We start from the raw sequence: 20,861 nt of genomic DNA, 5'->3' as shown, positions 1-20,861 counted from the left end.
TGCCAGTTCTCTGTGACACCATCTTCCCCTCGGTCGGCCTCCAAATAGCTATTCCACACATCCCAGCCTGTCGCCCTTTCTCCTCAGCAGCCAAGTCAGTCTCTCGTGGCCCAAGTACAACAAATGCCGAGGTCGTCTGCTCAGCTGGCTGTGAGAATTCTGCTTTGCTGGGCCCCATGGGAGCCCAGGACTATTTTCTAATCCTTCCCATGGCCTCCTGGTTTTTCCCTCTGGGCATTCCATCACTGTCTTCCCCCATCCTCCTGAAATTCTCGACACCACTGCCACCCCACGGTCCCCTCTGCCTCCCCCCACCTCCCTCACCACATGACAGGCCTTAGCAACCCCCAACCTTGGTTTCACACCCTACTGCTCCTCCTTTGGGAAGGAAACATACCAATTTTTCTTTTCTTCCACTTCCCCCCCCTCCATGTTTCTGTCCAGGTCTTACTCTCCTCTGTCAAATTCATTAGCCTGACTTTCAGCCCTGTTCCTCTCTTCCTTGCCTGCTTTTACCCTGTGCTGTGGCCACCCCCCTCACCAGACCCCATTTCCCCTCCTTGTGAGCAATTTGACTCTAGCTGCCTTGGAGACTTATTTATTTTAATAAGTACCTATATCCCTTAGTACACTGGATTAATATACCTGCTTATCTCTTCTCCCAGAGATAATTTTTCACATTGTAAATTAACATAGGAAAGGAAAGTCAAAAGCCAAAGTAATAGATTTCTTTTTCAATGCTCTCAGTGGAAGGCTCCTGCAAAGGTACATTTCACAGCACATATATAATTGCATAGGTGATTAGTGAAACAGCTGGGGCAGTGGAAGAGAAGTAAAGCTTCTGTAATTTGCTGAGGCAGTTTACTGGTGTGGCTGAAAATCAGACAATTGCAGAAGTCTGTTCTGGAAACCTGTAAATTTTCTTACTGGTTTGTCAGCTGCCGTGCACTATGTTGGTTGTCTCTTATTTCAGAGCACCACCACAAGCACGTTTTGCTAAGAGAGGTGGGAGATGCCCAAGCACATGCAATTTTTTGCTATTATTGTTGTGAACACAAGAGCCTACGGGGAAACTTCGCTGACTCCTTTGTGGCACTGCCCTTCCCAAGAGCAAAGGGGTCAGGGCATGGTCTTCGAGGTCAGCTCCTGAGTCAGCTGAGGCTCTTGGGTCAAAGAACAGAGAAAACAACTGTCTTGTGTTAAGAAATTTTTATTTGTCCTTTGGATCTGTAATGTAAGCACATAAAATTACAAGTGGAAGAAACATCATGCCACAAAATTGCATAGAATTTTTACAAAAATGTGAATTATGCCTCTGAAACAATCATAGATTGAGGAACCGAAAAATATATACATGTTAACTGAAATATTTCATCCTACTTTGAAAGCAAATCATCAAGGAATAATCAATCACAGACACTACTAATACACTGTACAAGAGCAACACTGATTTCAAAGAAAGGCAAGCAATGATGTCCCTTTAGTTATCTTTCAGTGAATGTTTAGCTAATACATGAGCATTAATTAACATAATTATGAACATGTTAAATCTAAAATGTCTGGCCTTCATTAGAATTTTTAAAATTCTGTTTATACTGTCAAAACCAAGCTATTTTCAGTAGTGTAAAGATATCTGAAGTGCACGACCTAGTTTAATATAGACAGCTCTATTCTATACAGCAGAAAGTCCACAATACAGCATTTCCACACATTCAACACGGAACAAGGCAAATACATAAAAGGCACAAGACTTGCACATCATAAAGACCCCTTTTTCATTATCTTACTCTAGTTCAAGTAATATCAATATTAAATGATATCTGTTTCACTGAAAGAGTTTGAACGATGCAAGATGTACAGTATTACACACTACCTTACACCTGCAGAAAGTGGCACTGTACAGATATAAAAAAACGTGAGTACAGGAAATGGTCAAATACAAACAGACTGTAAAATGACTACAGCTGATAGTATATTTAATCCAACCAGTATCTTTATTTTTCTTTTTAATATAAATAAAAGGTTAATTGGTGTTTGCCCAAGTTTCTTTGAAGACCGTGGTGAAGTCCTGGCTCCACTGAAGTCCACAGGAATGTAGCTCTGAAATTCAAGGGAGCTAAGATTTTACCAAAAAGCCTGTGCTGTACAATGGTTTTTAGAATGCAAGAGTTCTGAGTTTCATTGTGAACACTGCTATCAGTTCATTCTTTTAGTAATTTAGACAATATGTCATTTTTACTTTATAAAATGCAGCATTACATCTTGACTCTCTACGTTTTCAATGAGTAATTAAGATTGATTTCAAAGTGCAAAACAAGGATTAACAGAGGCTTCACCTTTCCTAGCATTAAGATGAAAGTCAGATTTTTGAATTTCATGTTCACTAATTTCAGCATTATAAACCGGAATAGTTTAATCCAAAATATGATCTCCAAACAATGTGCAATTTCTCTTTCTTTCTGCTCTAAGTTTAAAAAAGAAACATCAAAATACTGTTTGTTTTCCAAGATTTGAACTTATATATATATACACAACATTATTTAACTGAAAACTTAAGCTTGATTTGTATTTTATTGCTTAAATTTAAATAAAATAAGTTACTTTGAAGTACTAAAATCCTGAGGGAATGGAAGTAAAGTAATTTAAGTGTTACGATGTATTAAAATGCCGCCCTATGTAATCTACTTCTTTCTCTGATTGCGTTTTAACACAAAGTAAGGCCCTGATCTTGCAAACATGTACATGGACATTATTCCCCAGAACAGCTGCACTGAGCCCAGAGGTGCTCAGGAAAATGCGTTTGCAGGATCAAGCCTCTCGACACAAATCTGTGTCCTTTGAGCTACTTTATCCTTTGCCCTAAGATGCCTTTGCCCTTCAGCACACGGCTGAGGGAAGGGCCTTCAGCATTATGCACTGGCTTGGGTACAAGTAAGAATCTGTCCGTAATGTTTCACAATTCCTATTTATGCTAGTCTGGGAATCCAGATAATAGCATTTCTTTACCTTTTCAAATATCCTGACTTTCACAAAGTTTCTCTGTTGTCTGATATAAATTTCTGAAAATGTGCTGTTACTTCTCTCATGCATATCATACAGTACACTAACTTTGATTGTTCTTATTTTAGGAAGTCAGTTAAATGGATTAATATACATTTTTAAATAACAGTGATCAGGTTTTTATATTTTGCTTTTAAATTTCATACCTTTGTAAAACTGAACCTCAGTCTTAAAAATAATGGAAGATTCTGTTAAATGTCAAATACTGTAGTCCTAAACATTTTATAATCCTATCAAATTCAGTAAGCTTAAAATATGATACTTAAAACCAATACTTCTGAGTCTGCAAAATATATATCAAATTTATATTCTAAAACTACTTTGATTTACAACACTAACACCACAAAAAGAATTTCATGATTCAATGACTATTTTCTTGCAGTATAACCCAAATGTTAGCTTTCATAAAGCTTCCCTCTATTCATGTATCCCTGAAACATTTCATTTGGCCAAGAGATCAGGCTGACTTCAAATAGAAACATGCTGTATGTGTATATAGACAGATGTGTGTGCACATATACCTATATATATATACAAACATATGTGCACTCACAGAGTCTAACAAATACAGATGTACACAGACATCAACAGTCTCCAGGCAGAGTTCTTCTCTTTGTTTTCCTCTTGTCCCCACAGTTCCAAGAATTTTCAGCAGCAAATATATTTCTTTCCATGTGATAAACATAGTATCAAGACAGCAAGCCACCAGTGCTTGCCAAGTTAAAAAGGATTAAATGTTTCAGTGCAAATGTAAAATGATGGTACAGCTGTCAAGGTGCAGTTATAAAGAAGGAAACAAATATGATTAAGTACTGTTATAATATTCTCTAGGCTCTGTATTAGTTTGGAGCACTTTGCACTGGCACTTCAAAAGGAAATCTGCACACATTTGTCTCCCTACAATACACTAGTCTTCATTAAACATTCTTAACAGTGAATATGGCCAGGAAATTACCCATTGTAAATTGGCCAGAATAAAAAGGAAAAAAAAATAGAGAGGATGGTTAACATATTAATTTTCCCATTACAACTGCACTAAGCTTTAGAATAATAAGATGAAGAGTGCGAATGAAGACCTCTGCACAATACTTTCTATAAAATGTTCCTTTTGGGAAATGTGCACTTGAATGCAGATTCCTCCTGCCTCCTGAAGCGCTTCAGTGGCAGCTCACACTGGGAGAGGGGATGGGCAGCTGGGGAGCTGTGCATCCTGGCACACTGATTGTTGCTTGGGCAGTTACAAAGTAGTATCAAACACTTTTTCTGGATTATCTTCTTCCAATTCCTCTTCGCTTTGCAGAGGTTTATGATTTGATTTTCCACTGTCAGATGCCAGGGAAGAGGGGGCAGAACTGTGGTCTCCATCTTCGCTGATTTTCCCTTTCATGGCTTCCTGTACGAACTCCAGGATTTCCAAAGGCAGTCTTTTGAATTTGTCTTGGTATTCCTGATCAAGTTCCACCTGCAACTACAACGAAAGAGACAAGCTGTCTTCATGTGAATTTAATGAGACCAGTGCTGCAATATGGGGAACATACCACACGAGGCAGGGGGGAAATCAATAATGCATTGTTGCATCATTTCAGAATTTATTCCTTTCTTTTTCATATTAGTGCCACACATCCAGCCCACCCATTGATTTCCATGCAGTCATTGCAAAGCTTAAGGAACATGCGGTCATTTGTGCAAAAGGCTGGTTTTGGGTACCATCATTGGGTACCCAAATCCTTAAAATATATGTGGATTTAACTGGATCGGTGTCCATACTCCCACTGGCTTTCAAAAGACCCTATTCAAGTGCAGTATGGATCACAGATAAGCCTTTGTAAGAACAAGGCCTTTATTAAGCTTCAGGTAGCTAATCACACATTAATCACACCACAAACATTGCTCTGAGGACAATATAATAACTTTTGCCAGATTTCTTGGGTTGGAGAAACCATTAGGAAAAAGCCAGTTGTCGAAAGGAGTCAAAGAGGGAGGGAAGAATAGTTAAATTACATTTCTTAGGGCTGGATCATGGAAAGTTACATTATCTGATTAATGCAGTATGTGTCTTGGACGTTACTGGGGAAAAAGTGTCGTATCATCAACAGGATGCAAAAGGCATGCAGAAAGAAATCTGGCTATCAGTCTTCAGGAAGCTGTGGGCCCTTTCCCAGTATTTTTTCGTATAGCCTTTGTTTTTAGTGCCCATATTAGGATCTGCATGATCCATTATTTAAAAAAAACATCAGTGTGTATGAAGGTTTCAACTGAAGACAAAGCCAATTTTTTCATAATGACCAATATGAGCACAGCAGCAAGCAAGAGGGGTGAGTTGCAGTGCCAAACCTGCTCCATCCGTCCATCCATCCAACCATCCATCCACCCACCTTCTTAAACAGAGGGAGTCAGATTCTGCTAACTGTAGCTGCAGCAGTTTTCACAATAGTTCCTTAGGAAATTGTATTTTGAAATATATTTTTTCCAGGATGAATAAAGGTGTTATGAATTCTGATCCTTCAGCTCTGTGCTTGAGTCTATCGTATCTAGTTTCAAGTCTCCTTCACCCCATTGCAACGGCTCTCAACAGGTAATACAATTTTTCACTGGAACATTGGGACCTATACTACTCTTGCCATCCTTGGTCTGTCCACAGCATGTGACTTTACCACTGCCCCCTCCCTCTGAGCCCTTCCAATCCCATTCCCCATGCTTCTGTCCTGGTTTTCATCCTGCATCCCTGATTTTATTTTTGTGAGGCCTCTTCTCCTTTCTCCTGATGTGCAAATCAACGTCCTTAGCTCACCCGGACTAGTTCTACATTCCTTAATTAGACAAATTTTGCAATTTTTCTTCCTCAAGATCTAAGATCTGGCTTTTTCCTTTTGGTTCTCCTGCTAAAGCTCCTTTCCTGCCTTGTTTCTGGCAATCTTCCCATTGTTCTGGCCTTAGTTTCCCACATCAGGGGCAAAGTGCTGACAAACAGTGGGTCTGAGGCACAAACGGTTGCATTTAAATGCACTCTGCCAATAAAATACGTATTTTTATCAACTGTTAGACAGTCACTACCATAACACCCTTCTTTTTTTTTTTCTACTCTCCTTTGTTTTCAGGCTTTATGTCTAGATACAAGTTTTTGAAGGGATCCTCCTTTCATCCCTATTTTGATAACACTTCCAAGAGTGCATATATTATCAGAGGAAGAGTGTCATAGAGTGGTGGTTGACAGGAAGAAATCACAAATGGTGCTTATCATCCCTCACTTCCCAGCTCACTATGGCCCCAGGACAGCACTCCTGCTGTCCAGTGACCTCAACCACCATGAGGCCACACCTACCCTGGTCTCTGCTTCAGAGTGATGGCACACAACGTAGGCCACGTTGCAAATTCCAAGATTATGTTCTAGGCAAAAGGTCTGCCATCATGATGAAATCATGCTTTTGGTTACAGTTCAATGCTGAATACCCACACTGCTTAAAAAAACAGCTATCAGGTAGAGGGAGATTTATGCCAAACATGGGACAAAACATTCCTTGGGTTAGTCTGAAAGAGCAGTGATGGCATCGTCTTTTCCCGTTCAGGAGCGTTTTCAGCCAGGCTCTGGGCTGCTGATGCAGATCCACAGCAGTGTCCAAGCATGCCACAAAGTCAGTTAAAAAAGTCAGTCCCTGTCCTTCAGGGATAGGCAGCTTAGCATACAACGTACTTTATAAATCTAGAAATCATGGGAAAGGCTCCAAAGCACTGCAAGACAAAGCTTTATATAAGGACATGAATTTCTTTATACAGGAGTGTTTGAGTCAGAGATGGGCTGCTGCATTTCCTCACCTTGTTGTCATTCATGGAATTACTGAATTTGTAAATTTTGGGCACCTCAGGTGTAGAAGGAGGTATCAAATGTCAGAGAAACTCTCCTGGTGCTCAAATTTCTTCAGATCCTTGATTTGCTTAATTAGGTTTAACAGCAATAGAAATATCTGAAATCCCTTAGAAACTGAACATTATCTGAACCCAATGCAACCATAAGCATGTTGTTAGATAGCAGTTGTGTCTAACATTCACCTCCTTAAGTGTCTCCAGTGGATAATCCCTCCTAAATCAAGCATTTAATAGAAATTATATTAATCTGGAGCTACCTCTCTCTCTCTCTTAAGCATCTCCAGAGACAGCCTATATAGCTATCTAATCATGAGGAGATTGAAGTTAGTTGAGATGGAGCAGACAGTAGACAAGGAAGGTTGATTAAAACTGCAACAGTGTGTAAAAATTATTTTCTTTTGGATTTCAAAGGCACCGTCAGTCCTTCCCCTTGCTCGGCTTCAGACAAGCACCTCCAAGTCCCTTCCCTGACCACCAAGCTACCATGCAGGACTCCAGCTGCAATGAAGAGCCCAGTGGGGGAGCCTGGCCCAAACGCAGCTGTCCCACTGCCAGACCTGACCCCTTGCTGAAGTCTTCCTCAGCAAGCCTGCGGCTTGCAAACCCACAACAGAGCATTGGCTATGTTTCTCCTTAAATCACCAGTCCCAGGCACAACTGGCAAACAGTTGTGGGTCAAGGTTAAAGGAACAGATTGCTCAAAAAAGCCAGCTGTTTTTTTCTTTTAAAAGCATAAGTATCCTTCTGTTAGACAGTGATAACCATAGTCTGTGGCTTTAAAGGACTTTGCATTTCATTCACTAGTGGAAAGCTGCCTTCCTATGAGTAGCAGTAGTCATGTATGTCTTTTATTTGGCTTGCTGATGGCATGACAAAGTGCCACATCAGTGTGCATTTAAGTAAAAACCTCTTTGCATGACCAATACCCCACCAGACTCCAGCCCAGTGTGGCCTCACTGTTCAGTTTGCTGTCCCCTTGGGTTGCTTCCTGTCACAATCCACCTACCCCGATTTCTCTGCTCTCTAGCTCCTAAACAAGGTGACCTACACTTGCTTTTAGGATTTTGGAGCCAGACAAAGCTGGGGGGAGGGAATGAGACTGATTATTAGATGAGCAGATGATTATCTGGACCACTGTTCCCATTAACACATAACAGTCTTCTTCCTTCTGTTCTCTCACTATCTGCCCTCTTATAGATCGATCCTCTGTCCTCTCTTTAATCCCCAGCAAAAGTGACTTATTAATGTCACCTCTATGCAGCTTTAGTATCCCATAAGGAGTCAGAAACATTATTTCTTTTTCAGCTAAATCACACTTCTGTTTATTTTACTTACAGGCAATGAGTTAATACTTGAACATTTGGAGCTGTCATTAAGTGCTTGCAGTGGGGACCTTGGAGACAGGAGATGAATGTGTTACTCACTCTTGACAGCCATGGCCAGAAGCTCTAACTTTTGAATGTATGCTTCTGTCTACCTACCCTTTATTTTTTACCCAACAGTGCTAGTTAAAAGACATTAGCTGATACTCACATCATCTTTACAAAATAAGTATCAGCATTTTATCCCCATATTACAAAAGATGAGAAATGAAGTTTAAGTAGGAATCAAAGCTCAGGAGGTGCCACTCTCATTGGAAGGGGTCTCCTCCACTCCGGTTATATGATCACTTACCATACTAGACATAGTCCAGCACAGGTGTGGAACATGCTGTACTCAAAATAACACTGGATATGGTGAGGCTTTGATTGCAACTATCCTGCCTCTGCCAGCTACATCCCACAGGGGTTTCTACAGGGAAGCAGAGCCTGGGGGACCCCTTTAACTTCAGCCAGCATCAGTCAGTGGTCAGACTGAGGGGCTTGGGCTGGTGCACCCTCCTGCCCCAGACAAACACCACTGTATCCTTTAAACCCTGACTACAACAGCCCCTAGCCCTTGGGATGGAAAATGGGTGGGACTTTAAATGAGTAAGCTTGTGTTGTAGTGAGCAGAGGTCCTGGCAGCCAGCCAGCTGCCCTGTGGATCCACTCACATTCCCTCCCAATGCAAAGAGCTCATTGGCATCCTTAGCTACAACTGCTTTCCACAAAGGGTCATCATCCAGGGAAAGACCTCGGAAACCCTTCCTTGGAATGTGGGAGAGGAAAATGAATGTGGTCATTCAGCTTCGAGCAAAGAAAATGCACTTAGGAAAGGAAATGGATGGTATTATTAAAACAATGTATAGTATTTATACCTAGCTGTTATTATTAGAAGTACCCAAATAATAAAGCATAACATAGCATTACAATAGCGACCAGGACATTAAAAACAGTAACTGTGATCAATACAGAATTACAGAAGCAGTAATTGTGGTTTCAGACTATCCTGATCAAGCCCCTGTAGACTTCTGCATACTTGCTATGTGATCTAATGAACTTCTGTTTCTACCAAGAACAAAAATAAAATGATCACATGAAAAACGCAACGTGCTGCCAACACAAGTTACCAGGAGGGCTGAAGTTCACATGGAGTGTTTAGGTAAAAAAAAATGCAGAAAATAAAAAATTAAATAAATACGTTGAACCCTTTAATCCTTAGTAACTCCACATTTAGAATGTTTCGTATTATCTTGTCCCTGAGTTTAAGCTTCAACTACTGAACTCCTCTTCCTTCTCACTACCTGAAATTCAGCTCCTCTTCCCCTCTGTAGGATCTTTCAGGATCTTTTTTTTTTTTTTTTTAAATTTCAGGATTGTTTTGAGATAACTGTGGAAAAATAAATAACCAAGTTGGGCTAAGGACATATAAGAATATAATAATGAGCTACTGGAAGTTCAGAAGTTTTCTCTGTAGAGCAGCAGCTCAAGCCATGGGAAGCAGGTATCTGCACAAACATAAACAGCTTGAAGAGGCAGATACCCAGCTGGCCGATATTCAGCATTGCTTCTGTCTGACCTCCCCCCCACTTTGGTAGCCCAAGGGAAAGGGATGTTGTAGGGGAAATCATGTCCAAACCATCTCCCTTCCTGCCACAGCAACACCTTTGAAGCTGTTAATGTGAACACTGCTGCTCCTTCCCCTTGTACCTTAAAAGCAGCATTTCGGAAGTTAGTAATTGAAGTGTTTTCCAAACAATTTTCCCCTCTCTTCCTTCCTCATGGATTCCTTGAGGTATCACAAGCTTGGTCTGCACAGTGGTGTGACCTTGTAGCATTATTCTCCTGATGTAACATCCCATGCCAGAAGCAGTCAGTTAACTGACACGAACTGAATCCACTTCCACACGGACTGGGATTCATTCCAGCTCACGTGTTTTCTTAAAATATATTTTCAACTCAAAAATAACAGAAGGGTCACTACTTAGAAAGCATCTAGAGAATTCATCTCAGAGCAAAAATGTTTTGACAAAGTTATATACGAAATACAACTAGTTACACATTTTGGTGAAAACAAAAAAACCACCAAAATACCATTTTTTAGAATCAAAAACATATTTGTATTTGTTTTGATTAAATTCTTCCACTGCAAAAAAAATTTGATGTCTCAAAATACACTTTTTTTTTTTGAGTCACAGACTTTCCATTTCATTTGCAATTTTTCCGTATGGCCAGTTTTTTTGAGTTTTGTGTTTCTTTTATCCCTCTTTTAAAATCTATCTTATTTTGCATTTTTCATAAATACTTTGTCTTCCTGATCCCACTTGGTTTTGCTCTGAATGATGCAATGAATTATGAATGGAAAATAATAAAAATATCCTGGCTCAACAATCCAGGTAAAAATGGATTCTGAGAACTAAACAGTTTGGCATCTTCAACAATTTCTGACATTTCCAACAGCAAATGCTTTATTCTCAAGTTTAAAAAAAAAGATTTTCACAAATTTTGAGTTCTGATTCCAAATATGAAAAATTTGTATGCTGTGCTATTTCCCCTTGAGGCAGAGGGCAGCAAATGATTGGTTTTGGCATCTGGGTAAAGTGTTTTTTCACCATTTGAAGTGTGATACAAATCTGTATCCATAATTACCATGGCACTATCCACACATCGTATAATATTTAATTCCACATAATCAGCTCCTGTTCTTTTTGTTTTACTGATGAGATACCCAACTGTATTAATTTCTTCTGTGCAATTTCAGCTCAATGTGTTTTGACAAGAGGCAGTAACTGGTCACTACACGATTTGTAACAAAAAGGGGACTGCAAACTCTACAGGATATTTCTGTTCAGCAAAGCTCCCCTTTTCCTTTTCAAATGTCATTGGAAATGTTTATTTTGTTAACACCACTGACACTGATCTTTTCCCTGGTCAGTGAAAGCAGATTGCAACAGAAATACTGGTCTGAGATTGTGGCCCCTTTCTCACTCCTCCTATTTGTCTAAATCTGCTAAAGCTCCAAATTCTTCTTTTCCTTCTCGCAAATGTTTGACCCATGTGCCTGAAGATAATTTTGAATAGAGGATTTGGGGCTTTTAAGACTGCATCAGACAACAAATATGCATAATGTCAGTGACCTCAATTTAGCTTCCAAAATAGCACATAGAGGACTCCCAGATTAAGGGTACAGAGAGCAACAAGCTGCTGTTCTGCTGCTTTTCATTTTCAGAGCTTACTTAATTAGAAAGCCATTCTGGAGGGATACAGCATAAAAGACACATGAGTAGCAAGAATTGTTAAAAGCAGATGGAGGTTCAATAACAGGGAGAGTGAAATTGAGGAACAGAGCTCAGGAATCAAGTGATTTATAGGCTGCAATTTTTGTTTAATTGGAAACAGAAGGAGTTTCTTATTAAGGACCATGTTATCCCTCCACTAAGCACACTTCTGCTGGGAAGCCAAAGGAGTAACCACTGTTTAGTTGCCCTCATGTCTCATGGCTGCAGTTCCTCTGCAGCATTCTGCATGCTACAGGGGGCTGGAGAACATAGTGACTTGAGGTGAGGAGGAGCTTTGAGGAGAACCTGGGACTCCTCTGCCGGACCTTTTCAAAAAGTGATATACCCGTCTCTGCCATGTGGAAGAACTGCCTAACGAAAGCAGGTGAGAAATGTGGTTTATTAGGAAGCTGTTTTTCCAGGCCAGGGAAAGGAGTTAACAGCTCTATGTGTGCAGAGAGCTCCTAAATGCTCACTTTTTGTTCCAGTGACGTGACTGCAACCAAGTGTATAAAGGAACATGCCACCACGTTAACATTTGGGCTTAACATAGCTACTTGTAAACAATATGGAAATGACGCTGTTCAGGTAGCTGAGATTTTATCTCAAAACATGGGGAATCACTAAAGAAAACCTAAGGACACTCAGTATCAGAGGTGGTGCAGGGAACTACATTGCGCTAGGGAAGCAACTGCTGGTGAGGAAAATGTCTTTCTGCTGACTGGAAAGCTCCCATTAATGACTCCTGTCCTCTCACAAGGTCACACCCATCACTGTGTTTTAAAATAATAGGTATTTTTTACACCATGACAGACACAAGAGACACTAACGGCAGGACTTACTCACTGCCAGCCGCACCTTGAACCCTTTTTCTCCCAGATGAAGATCTCCTAGTCCTTCACAAAAGGTCTAACACACCAAGCTCATTTTCACCCCGCAAGGTCTCCATGCTACTCCTGAGATCAGGGACTTGCTCAGGAGTTGCTGTGTTTTGACTGATCCACTACTGCCACACCTGCCCTCCCGTATCAACAGATTGCACAGTCCAGGTACTGTCCTTCAGAAACTGCCTGAAGATGGGCTTGAAAAATTCACATCACAAGCCAAGGAATCTAGGAACTGTATCCTGTGTTATCTTTCCTTATTCAGATACTCCCTCTTTGACTTCCTGTTATCTTTCACATTTCAGCTCCGTGCCTCTTCCTACTAAAGCAAAGGTGATTTGCTAAGCCTCCCTGATGTACACCAAGTCCCCATATAAATAAGTCCTTTAATATCTGCTGTCTCAAGGCAATAGACTGTAACCTCAGGGCCTTCATCAATCTATGTCTCTACCTTTATTAACTACAACCTCAATTAAACCAATGGGACTGTGTAGAAACCTGGGACCTGGGCTCCTAGATTTTAACACTCTGGTAAAGAAACTCCTATCTTCCTTCTGTACAGTAATCCAACAACTGTTCCAAGAGCTAATTGAAAAATAAATGGTAAAGCCATGAGATGGCCATCAGTGTTGCCCAGGTTATACGTGCATTATATATACATAGGCTTGCATTGTACCTCTCCTGAAGACTGTGAGTCAGAGTAGCTCCTTACAGCAAAAGCCTAAACTGGCAATATTTTCCTACTGGCAGTTGTGTTATTAGTAGTAATTTCAGATCTCTTGCATTTTCTTTAAAGTGATTGCTTGTACTGAGTTCTGTGGGAGGGCTTTCTTCACGATAACTTTTGTTTCCCATTTCTTCATCAGTACAGCAATTTATCCTTATGCAAAGCCCTACTCTGTTCCCTGTAAACTGTATACTTGAAATCACTCTTCTTGCTGATGACTATTTTGTGTAATTGTTTCCTTTTGTAAATATTATGCTTTCTTGAGCTTTCTTGAGAAGGTGGGGTTTTTTTGATGACTCTATAAATATGTGACCTATGCATCTCAGGATGCATATGAACAAAGATAATTTGAGCTGGTATGAATAGGAAAAAAAATCCCCTCTCCATGAGTAGGTAGAACATTTTAAGGCTAGATTCTGCTCTTTTTTATTATCACTGGAGTGAGTAAGCTTCACTGTAAGCAAAACAGAATCTGCTCAGTTTCAATGCAATAAATCCAGAGTAACCAGTGATGACCAGTGATAGGACAAGGGGTAATGGGTGCAAATTGGAGCATAGGAGGTTCAAGGTGAATATCCGAAAAAATTTTTTTACTATGAGAGTGACAGAGCACTGGAACAGGCTGCCCAGGGAGGTTGTGGAGTCTCCTTCACTGGAGACATTCAAAACCCACCTGGATGCGTTCCTGTGTGATGTGCTCTAGGTGATCCTGCTCTGGCAGGGGGGTTGGACTAGATGATCTTTCGAGGTCCCTTCCAACCCCTAGGATTCTGTGATTCTATGATTCTATGAACTCCACTGAAGTCCCATCTATCATCAGATACTGCCCTAGTTTATTGGGGTGGATCCAGGGTAAATAACTCTAGTAATATAGCTCAAATAAAGCTTCCTAATTGGTCCATTTATAAAGTGTTTATCCATATTTTGGATACTATCTTCAAAACAAACAACAAGAAAAAAGTAATGCATCCATTACCTTCTAATGACTGCTTTTTTCCACTTGCATGGTGCCTCCAAGCCATCCTGTAAACAAGCAGCTGACAGTCCAATAGCACAGGCCTTGGAAGAGTAGCAGTATGGTAACTCTTAGCTCTAGAGGTCATAACAGTCCCTTGGAAACTCCTTTTAAATGACATCTTGAGGTTATAACAGCAATAATATATTCCAGAAATATTTCAAATCCTGGGTAGACCGAAGAACAAGGGACTCTCAGAGCTGCACAGCACCACAGCAGCCAAGCAGGATGTCTCCAGGGGGCCCTGGAATCCACAGGGCCACTTGATGTATAATGTGTTTTGCCTAAAAGTGGTGCTGTCCTGCAGAACGAGAGATTCTGACTATTTTTGAAAGAGGGGAGAGACAAGAAATGAAAGCTTCAGGTGCTTAAGGCCTCCTGTGAGAGGGTTCAGGAGCTGAAGAAGCACAGATCTGAAAAAAAGTGGTGAACCTGCACCACTGCTTTTGGATCCTTGCCTAAACTGAACTCTGAGTGCAGTTTAACAAAGTGTTTTTCAGTCTCTCACATCCACCTTGCTAATAGATGATTATAGTCTCACCTGTGGCTGACTCTTGGCAGGACATCTCTAACAGGTCTGATCAGTATTGCAGAGAATTCCCTTCGAGCACAGAGATTTCCTCTCAAATACAAGAATGAAATGGGAACAAATAATCTATTTCTCTGTCTCTCTCTAGTGGCATCATTCTGCTACTCAATGGGAAAGGAACAGTCATCCTATGATTAAGTCTGGCACCTCCTTTCACTGTGATATCCCACTCTGTCCTTCCTACGCAGCCGAGACTCTCAAGTCTGTTTCGAGTAGTAAGAGCTCCTAACGTAACACTGAGGTCTGTGTATCTTGAGACATTGTGTTGCATGAGGTACATGATCACTATCATTTCCAGGTCATTGATAATTGTAAGGGAACCACCTTGAGGCTTAGAAATAAGCCATCAGTAGTTCAAAAAGTAATCACACTGATAAAACCTTATGCTGCACTTTGAAGTTTACTTTGCACTGACTATACCTCTTCACATCAGAGAGCCTCTGCAGGATGGAGCCTCATTGAAAAGACTGCTTGGAAAATTACTGAGCAGTCAGTCCTTCTTTTAATATCCTGGTAAAAACAAATGTTTTTAGACTAGTAAGCAAGCACTCTATGTATAAAGATCAAAGTCTTAAAAGTTTATTTGAAGTTTTTTTTCAAGTAGTTGCAGTTTTGTAATCCCTTGTAACAATGCAGGGTATTCCAATATATATCCTAACTCATTAACAACATGAACCTGGCTTCTTCTTTACTATTAGTATTGACTCTCCCCAAACGATGAGTCAATTTAGTGACCAACATATTATTTTCTAACATAACAAGCTATTGAAAAAAATCTATTTGGAATGTGGTAGAAGTTTAACAGTGAAGACAGAGCTACTGTCCCTCAGTTTCCATCTTCCAGAAAAGATCACAGAATCACAGAATTAATTAGGTTGGAAAAGACCTTTCAGATCATCAAGTCCAACCTGTAGCCCTACTCTGCCATGTTCACCCCTAAGACATATGGCCAAGCACCACATCTGTATGACTTTTAAACACATTGAGGGATGGTGACTCAACCACCTCTCTGGGCAGCATGTTCCAATGCCTGAAATGTTTCAGTGTTTTGGTCTTTGTACTTCCAAGTTTCAGGGAAGTGTTGAGGCTGAGTTAACAATGATGAAAATTTGGACTCCATTAGAATTTATATATTGATGTATATTTTCATTATTATACAGTGAACATCAAATGGAGATCTATCCTTGCTACTAAGGATATAGAGTCTGGTACTATTTATGGCTGCTCTGTGTTTGTATATTACTATTATATTCACATCTCTCTACTTCCATCATTATTTAATCCATTTATCCACCACTTTTCATACTTTAGTGCATTACACAACATTTGTTGTTGTTGTTTTTTTAATTCAGGAGGAAAATTACTGTGGAATTTTAACTGTAACTCTTAAAAACTTTATAGCTTAATGTGAGGGTGATACTGCCCAAAGGTTCAATCTAATAAAAAATAGCCTGAAGGTTATTATTTCCCAATACTACCAAAAATGAACTTAAAAACACATTGAGGGATGGTGACTCAACCACCTCTCTGGGCAGCATGTTCCAATGCCTGAAATGTTTCAGTGTTTTGGTCTTTGTACTTCCAAGTTTCAGGGAAGTGTTGAGGCTGAGTTAACAATGATGAAAATTTGGACTCCATTAGAATTTATATATTGATGTATATTTTCATTATTATACAGTGAACATCAAATGGAGATCTATCCTTGCTACTAAGGATATAGAGTCTGGTACTATTTATGGCTGCTCTGTGTTTGTATATTACTATTATATTCACATCTCTCTACTTCCATCATTATTTAATCCATTTATCCACCACTTTTCATACTTTAGTGCATTACACAACATTTGTTGTTGTTGTTTTTTTAATTCAGGAGGAAAATTACTGTGGAATTTTAACTGTAACTCTTAAAAACTTTATAGCTTAATGTGAGGGTGATACTGCCCAAAGGTTCAATCTAATAAAAAATAGCCTGAAGGTTATTATTTCCCAATACTAACCAAAAATGAACTAAAAGGGAAAAAAAAAAGCACTCCTCTTATTGTCTGTACTGCTATTACTGGATGAAGTAGTACTATGCAACAGGAGGTTACTGCAGCCATCCTCATGATTAAGTTAAAGGGATTAATATTTCAGTTCAGTTGTTTTTTATTTAAACTTTTTTTCAAGGTCATATTAAAGCTGACCACTGCAAACTCAGGCAAATCTCTAAGCACCCATCAAAATTAGATGAACCATGTAGAAAACTTTATTTCAATCATTTCAACAAGCAGCCTGCAATGCAAAAACTGACATACAAGGTGACTTTATAAAGCTAGATAAACACGATGAAGCCTGTCCCACTGCTGTGCAGAGTAGCTTGAACTCATGCCTGTCAAAGGCTTCAGTCTACAAGGTCTACAAGAAGAAAGTGACTGACTTTGATGGGTTTTGGAACTACTGCACCACAACCATGTAAGTTCAGGAACAAACTAACCAGGTCGAATGAAAGAACCACTGGCACAAAATGACATGAAGTGCATACTCGTTTCCCAGCAAAGAACTGAAGGTAAACAGACTCACAAAGGAGAAATGGAGGAGCCATGTTTCAGAGGTGCAGGATTTTCACCTATCTTGTCTTAGCAATTCAAGGAAACTGCAAAGTAGGAAAGAATCTAGGAAATAGGACCAGGTTGCTACTTAAAATCCAAGCCTGCTTTGAAACACAGGTAAATAAATTCCCATAGAGAAAGTCAGATGCCATTCTCACATCCAGACCTGCCCACTTTTCTCTTTGTGTACAATCTGATCTGGGTTTCTGTTGTGCACCTGAGCTGCACTACGTATGCTTTTTATCCTGCTGTGTAATTGGACATCTTGAAGTCCTCTTGAACGGATCTCTTAATTATATTGCTAATAGCCTAGTTGAGTTTTGTGATCAGACCTTCGTGTTTCCAGGACAATGGATATGCAAATTCCCCAGAAGCCAGCAGAGATAGGAAAATAAGGGACACTACAACTTAAAACTACTTGGAGAATCAGTTCCTCTGGTGCCTCCCTTCTTCACTGATCTCAGTGGGCCACAGCATGCAGAGGTTGCACTGGAGCCTCATCCAGATCTCAAGCCTATGGCAGGAAGAATCAGCTTTTCTATCAACATCAGGGTGTGCTGGATTTGGTCTCTGGCTTCTCTCCTTCTGAAGTTAATCTAGTTCATCAAAGTTTAGTTCACCAGAGGGTCAAGCTTGAACTGAGGTGAATCTCGTGGAACTTCACTAAATCCTTTGCTTTTTTTTTCCACAGAAAGGAATGACATCAAAATGTATAATGTGATCTCCTTAGAGCTCCAATTTGTTTTTAATCTGATTTCATTTATGTGTATCACTATTGGTAGCTTGGATCTTGGAAAAGTTTTGTATCATGCAAAACCTTATTTAAGAAAAAAAAAATCAACAAACACCTGGCAGTAGAACAAAGCCTCTTTCCATTATAAGGACTTATCTTTTTAATGTCTATCAGTGTTTTATTATTACTTCAGTACTTTACATCTTCAGAAAGCATAAAAAAGTTCTTGAGAGGTCTTATACAACTTTACAGTGTATTCTCTGATGCCAATTCTGATCACAATCTAGTTGAAGATAAGTTTAATGAACACTAGAAAAACAAAAGTCTTTCATAAGTGACCAAAGCATTTGAGGAAGCAAAAAAAATCCCCACACTTTAAAGACATTGGTTGCTTGGTTTAAAGCCCTATTTACAATATGTCTAGCCTATGCATTTTTGTTGAGGGAAAAAGACATTCATCTTGAATTTTGGGTTTATTCCAAATGATGGTAGAGAATTATCAGAAATGAATGAGATTATTTACTAGCAAAAAACCTTTTTAGAACAATGACTACAGGATGTCGTCTTTTCTCCATCTCATGGAAATGCATTTAGAACTATAGAAATACAGGCAGGCATTAGATTTAGGGATGGTGAGTGAATAATGATGCCATCTGCTACTCTATGTAACAGCAGAAAGATTATTCTGAGTTAGTTACAGAAGTTATTCCTAAAAATTTCTTATCACTGATGTTATTTAAACTTTCTTACATATCAATTAGTTTGAAATAATAAGTCTTTAGGCTATCCACTAATTGCAGCACTGTCGACATGATCTGTATTTAAATTATGCAATGAAAATTAAGCCGAAGCACCAAGCTGTCTTGGCTAACAAAAAAGGTTTCCTCAGCCCTTCGGATAAAGAAGGAGAGATAATGGGGGCACTGAATTCACAGGAGAACTCTTTCTCGGTTTACTATTCTGTCTTTGTCACATGTTAACACAGACTACTGAAGCCACAAGCCATTATCCACGTGTTTAATTTGCAGTGTTGCATTTTCAGTGCATTCATTTTCTGATCCTACGGTGTGACTGTTTTCAGACAAAAAAGATCAGAGCTCCAGTGATTAATGCAAAGGAAGAACAGCAACATATATAATCTGAAGGACAGCTGATTAAGAAGATTCTTCGACAGGATCATTTATGAATGCAAGGTAAATGTGGGTGGGAAATTCAAATAGTTTAGTTACTCTTTTAGAAGTTGGAGGGAGGCTGGTTGCAGAGGAACATCTGGTCTATACATCAGGAAAAGACACCACTCTCTCTCCTGCTGTTATGGCTCTGGGCTCTCAAATAAGGCTTCATCCCATGCTTTTAAGTCTTGCTCTCTTCGCAGAACAGACCTTATGACAACTGAATTTTTCTTGTCTGGTCATATTTTCCTTTACTGATAGACTCAGACTACAATTTGGCATTTGTGCCATGATGCAGGCACCTGTCAGAGGCACAGCAGGGACTGCCACATCAGTCACAGCCACTGCCTGCGGCCACTGTCCTCTGCACCAGCGATGGTGGGAAGTGGGATTATTTTAAAAAGTGCAGCCATTAACTGATAGGTGTTTTCTCCTAAAGCCTCTATGCCTGCAGCATGAATGAGCAGTCAAAGATAAGATTCAGCCGATACAAACAGATCTTGGGAATGGTGTCTTCCTGCCACAGAAATGAGAGAACAAGCAGCTGCAATATTCTGTGTTGAAAAGCGTTCCTGCCAGAGGCAATCAGACCTGAGAGAGATGCTGATGTAAAGTCAGACAAACAGCAGCAGGTCGCTGTCTGTCAGCCTGCTCTGCATGCTGTGCCAGCAGTTCCAGAGCTGTTCCACCTTTCTCTCTCCTGTATCCTACACTTAACCCTACTTTTAATAAGAAAAGGCAGAGCATTGGGCAGTCAACTTTCTGTATGTAAAACAGCTCTTTTTATCCTCAGCCAACAGCAGTTTACACTTCTCTGCACAAGAAAACCCCAAAGCTATCACCTTTAACACACAGCCTAGCCACCATGGGGTTCCCTCATGTCACTATCCTGCACTTGATAGGTCACTCTTATAAAAGACACTAAAAATGTTCTCTAGTAGATGCATGTTTTTTAACAAAGTGCTATTATTAATAATGGTTATAGGAGGGAAACGAGGGTGAATACTGAGTCAATCCTCTTACAACATATCTGTGTGATTAGGGATGCCTATACTCACAAAACAGGGGGAAAAAAAAAGGCAGCTGATTATTTTTAAGTAAATCAAGATAATGACACTGCTGGCATAAACCACAGGTTTTGTAGAAAAAAATCACATGACTGAAATATTCACACAAAAGACACAGTTTGTTCAGGGAAGACAGGTACAAAGAGGGTCCCTGATGAGATGTTTATCAAAGATCTTTATATTTTTTTCTGATCTCCAGCATATTATAAGAGAGGGACCTGCTGAAATCCTCTGGGTAATGACAGAATTGGACATGAAAATGGACATTGTTGCAGTGGGCATCTATAACAGATGATCACACTAGGAAGACTGAATGGGGAAGGTTACTTACTTGCCCAGAAAACTTTTCAAAAAGGAATACAGCAGGGCACAGAATTCTTCAGCTTCTTAGCAGGCAACATTCATATTTCAATATGTACTCACTACTTTACTGGTGATTGTATGGGAAAAGAGACAGTAATTTCACATAAAAGATCTGGTCCTGTGAACAGGCTTATTGATATTTCACACTGTATCAATTCCT

General features: G+C 39.8%; 1 protein-coding gene across 1 annotated transcript in view; it reads right to left on the bottom strand.

Moving 5' to 3' along the window:
• Positions 1-4,297: 4,297 nt before the first annotated feature.
• Positions 4,298-20,861, bottom strand: part of PLCB1 (phospholipase C, beta 1 (phosphoinositide-specific)) — a 457,703-nt gene continuing 441,139 nt past the window's right edge. Inside the window, exon 32 of the mRNA XM_010007158.1 lies at positions 4,298-4,528. Coding sequence (XP_010005460.1) covers positions 4,298-4,528 — 231 coding nt within the window. The remainder of the gene's footprint in view (positions 4,529-20,861) is intronic.

Source organism: Chaetura pelagica, unplaced genomic scaffold, assembly GCF_000747805.2.
Source record: "Chaetura pelagica isolate M959 unplaced genomic scaffold, ChaPel_1.0 scaffold111, whole genome shotgun sequence".
Lineage (NCBI taxonomy): Eukaryota > Metazoa > Chordata > Aves > Apodiformes > Apodidae > Chaetura > Chaetura pelagica.
The sequence above is the reverse complement of the archived record's forward strand: the minus strand, read 5'-3'. Positions and strand labels throughout refer to the sequence as shown.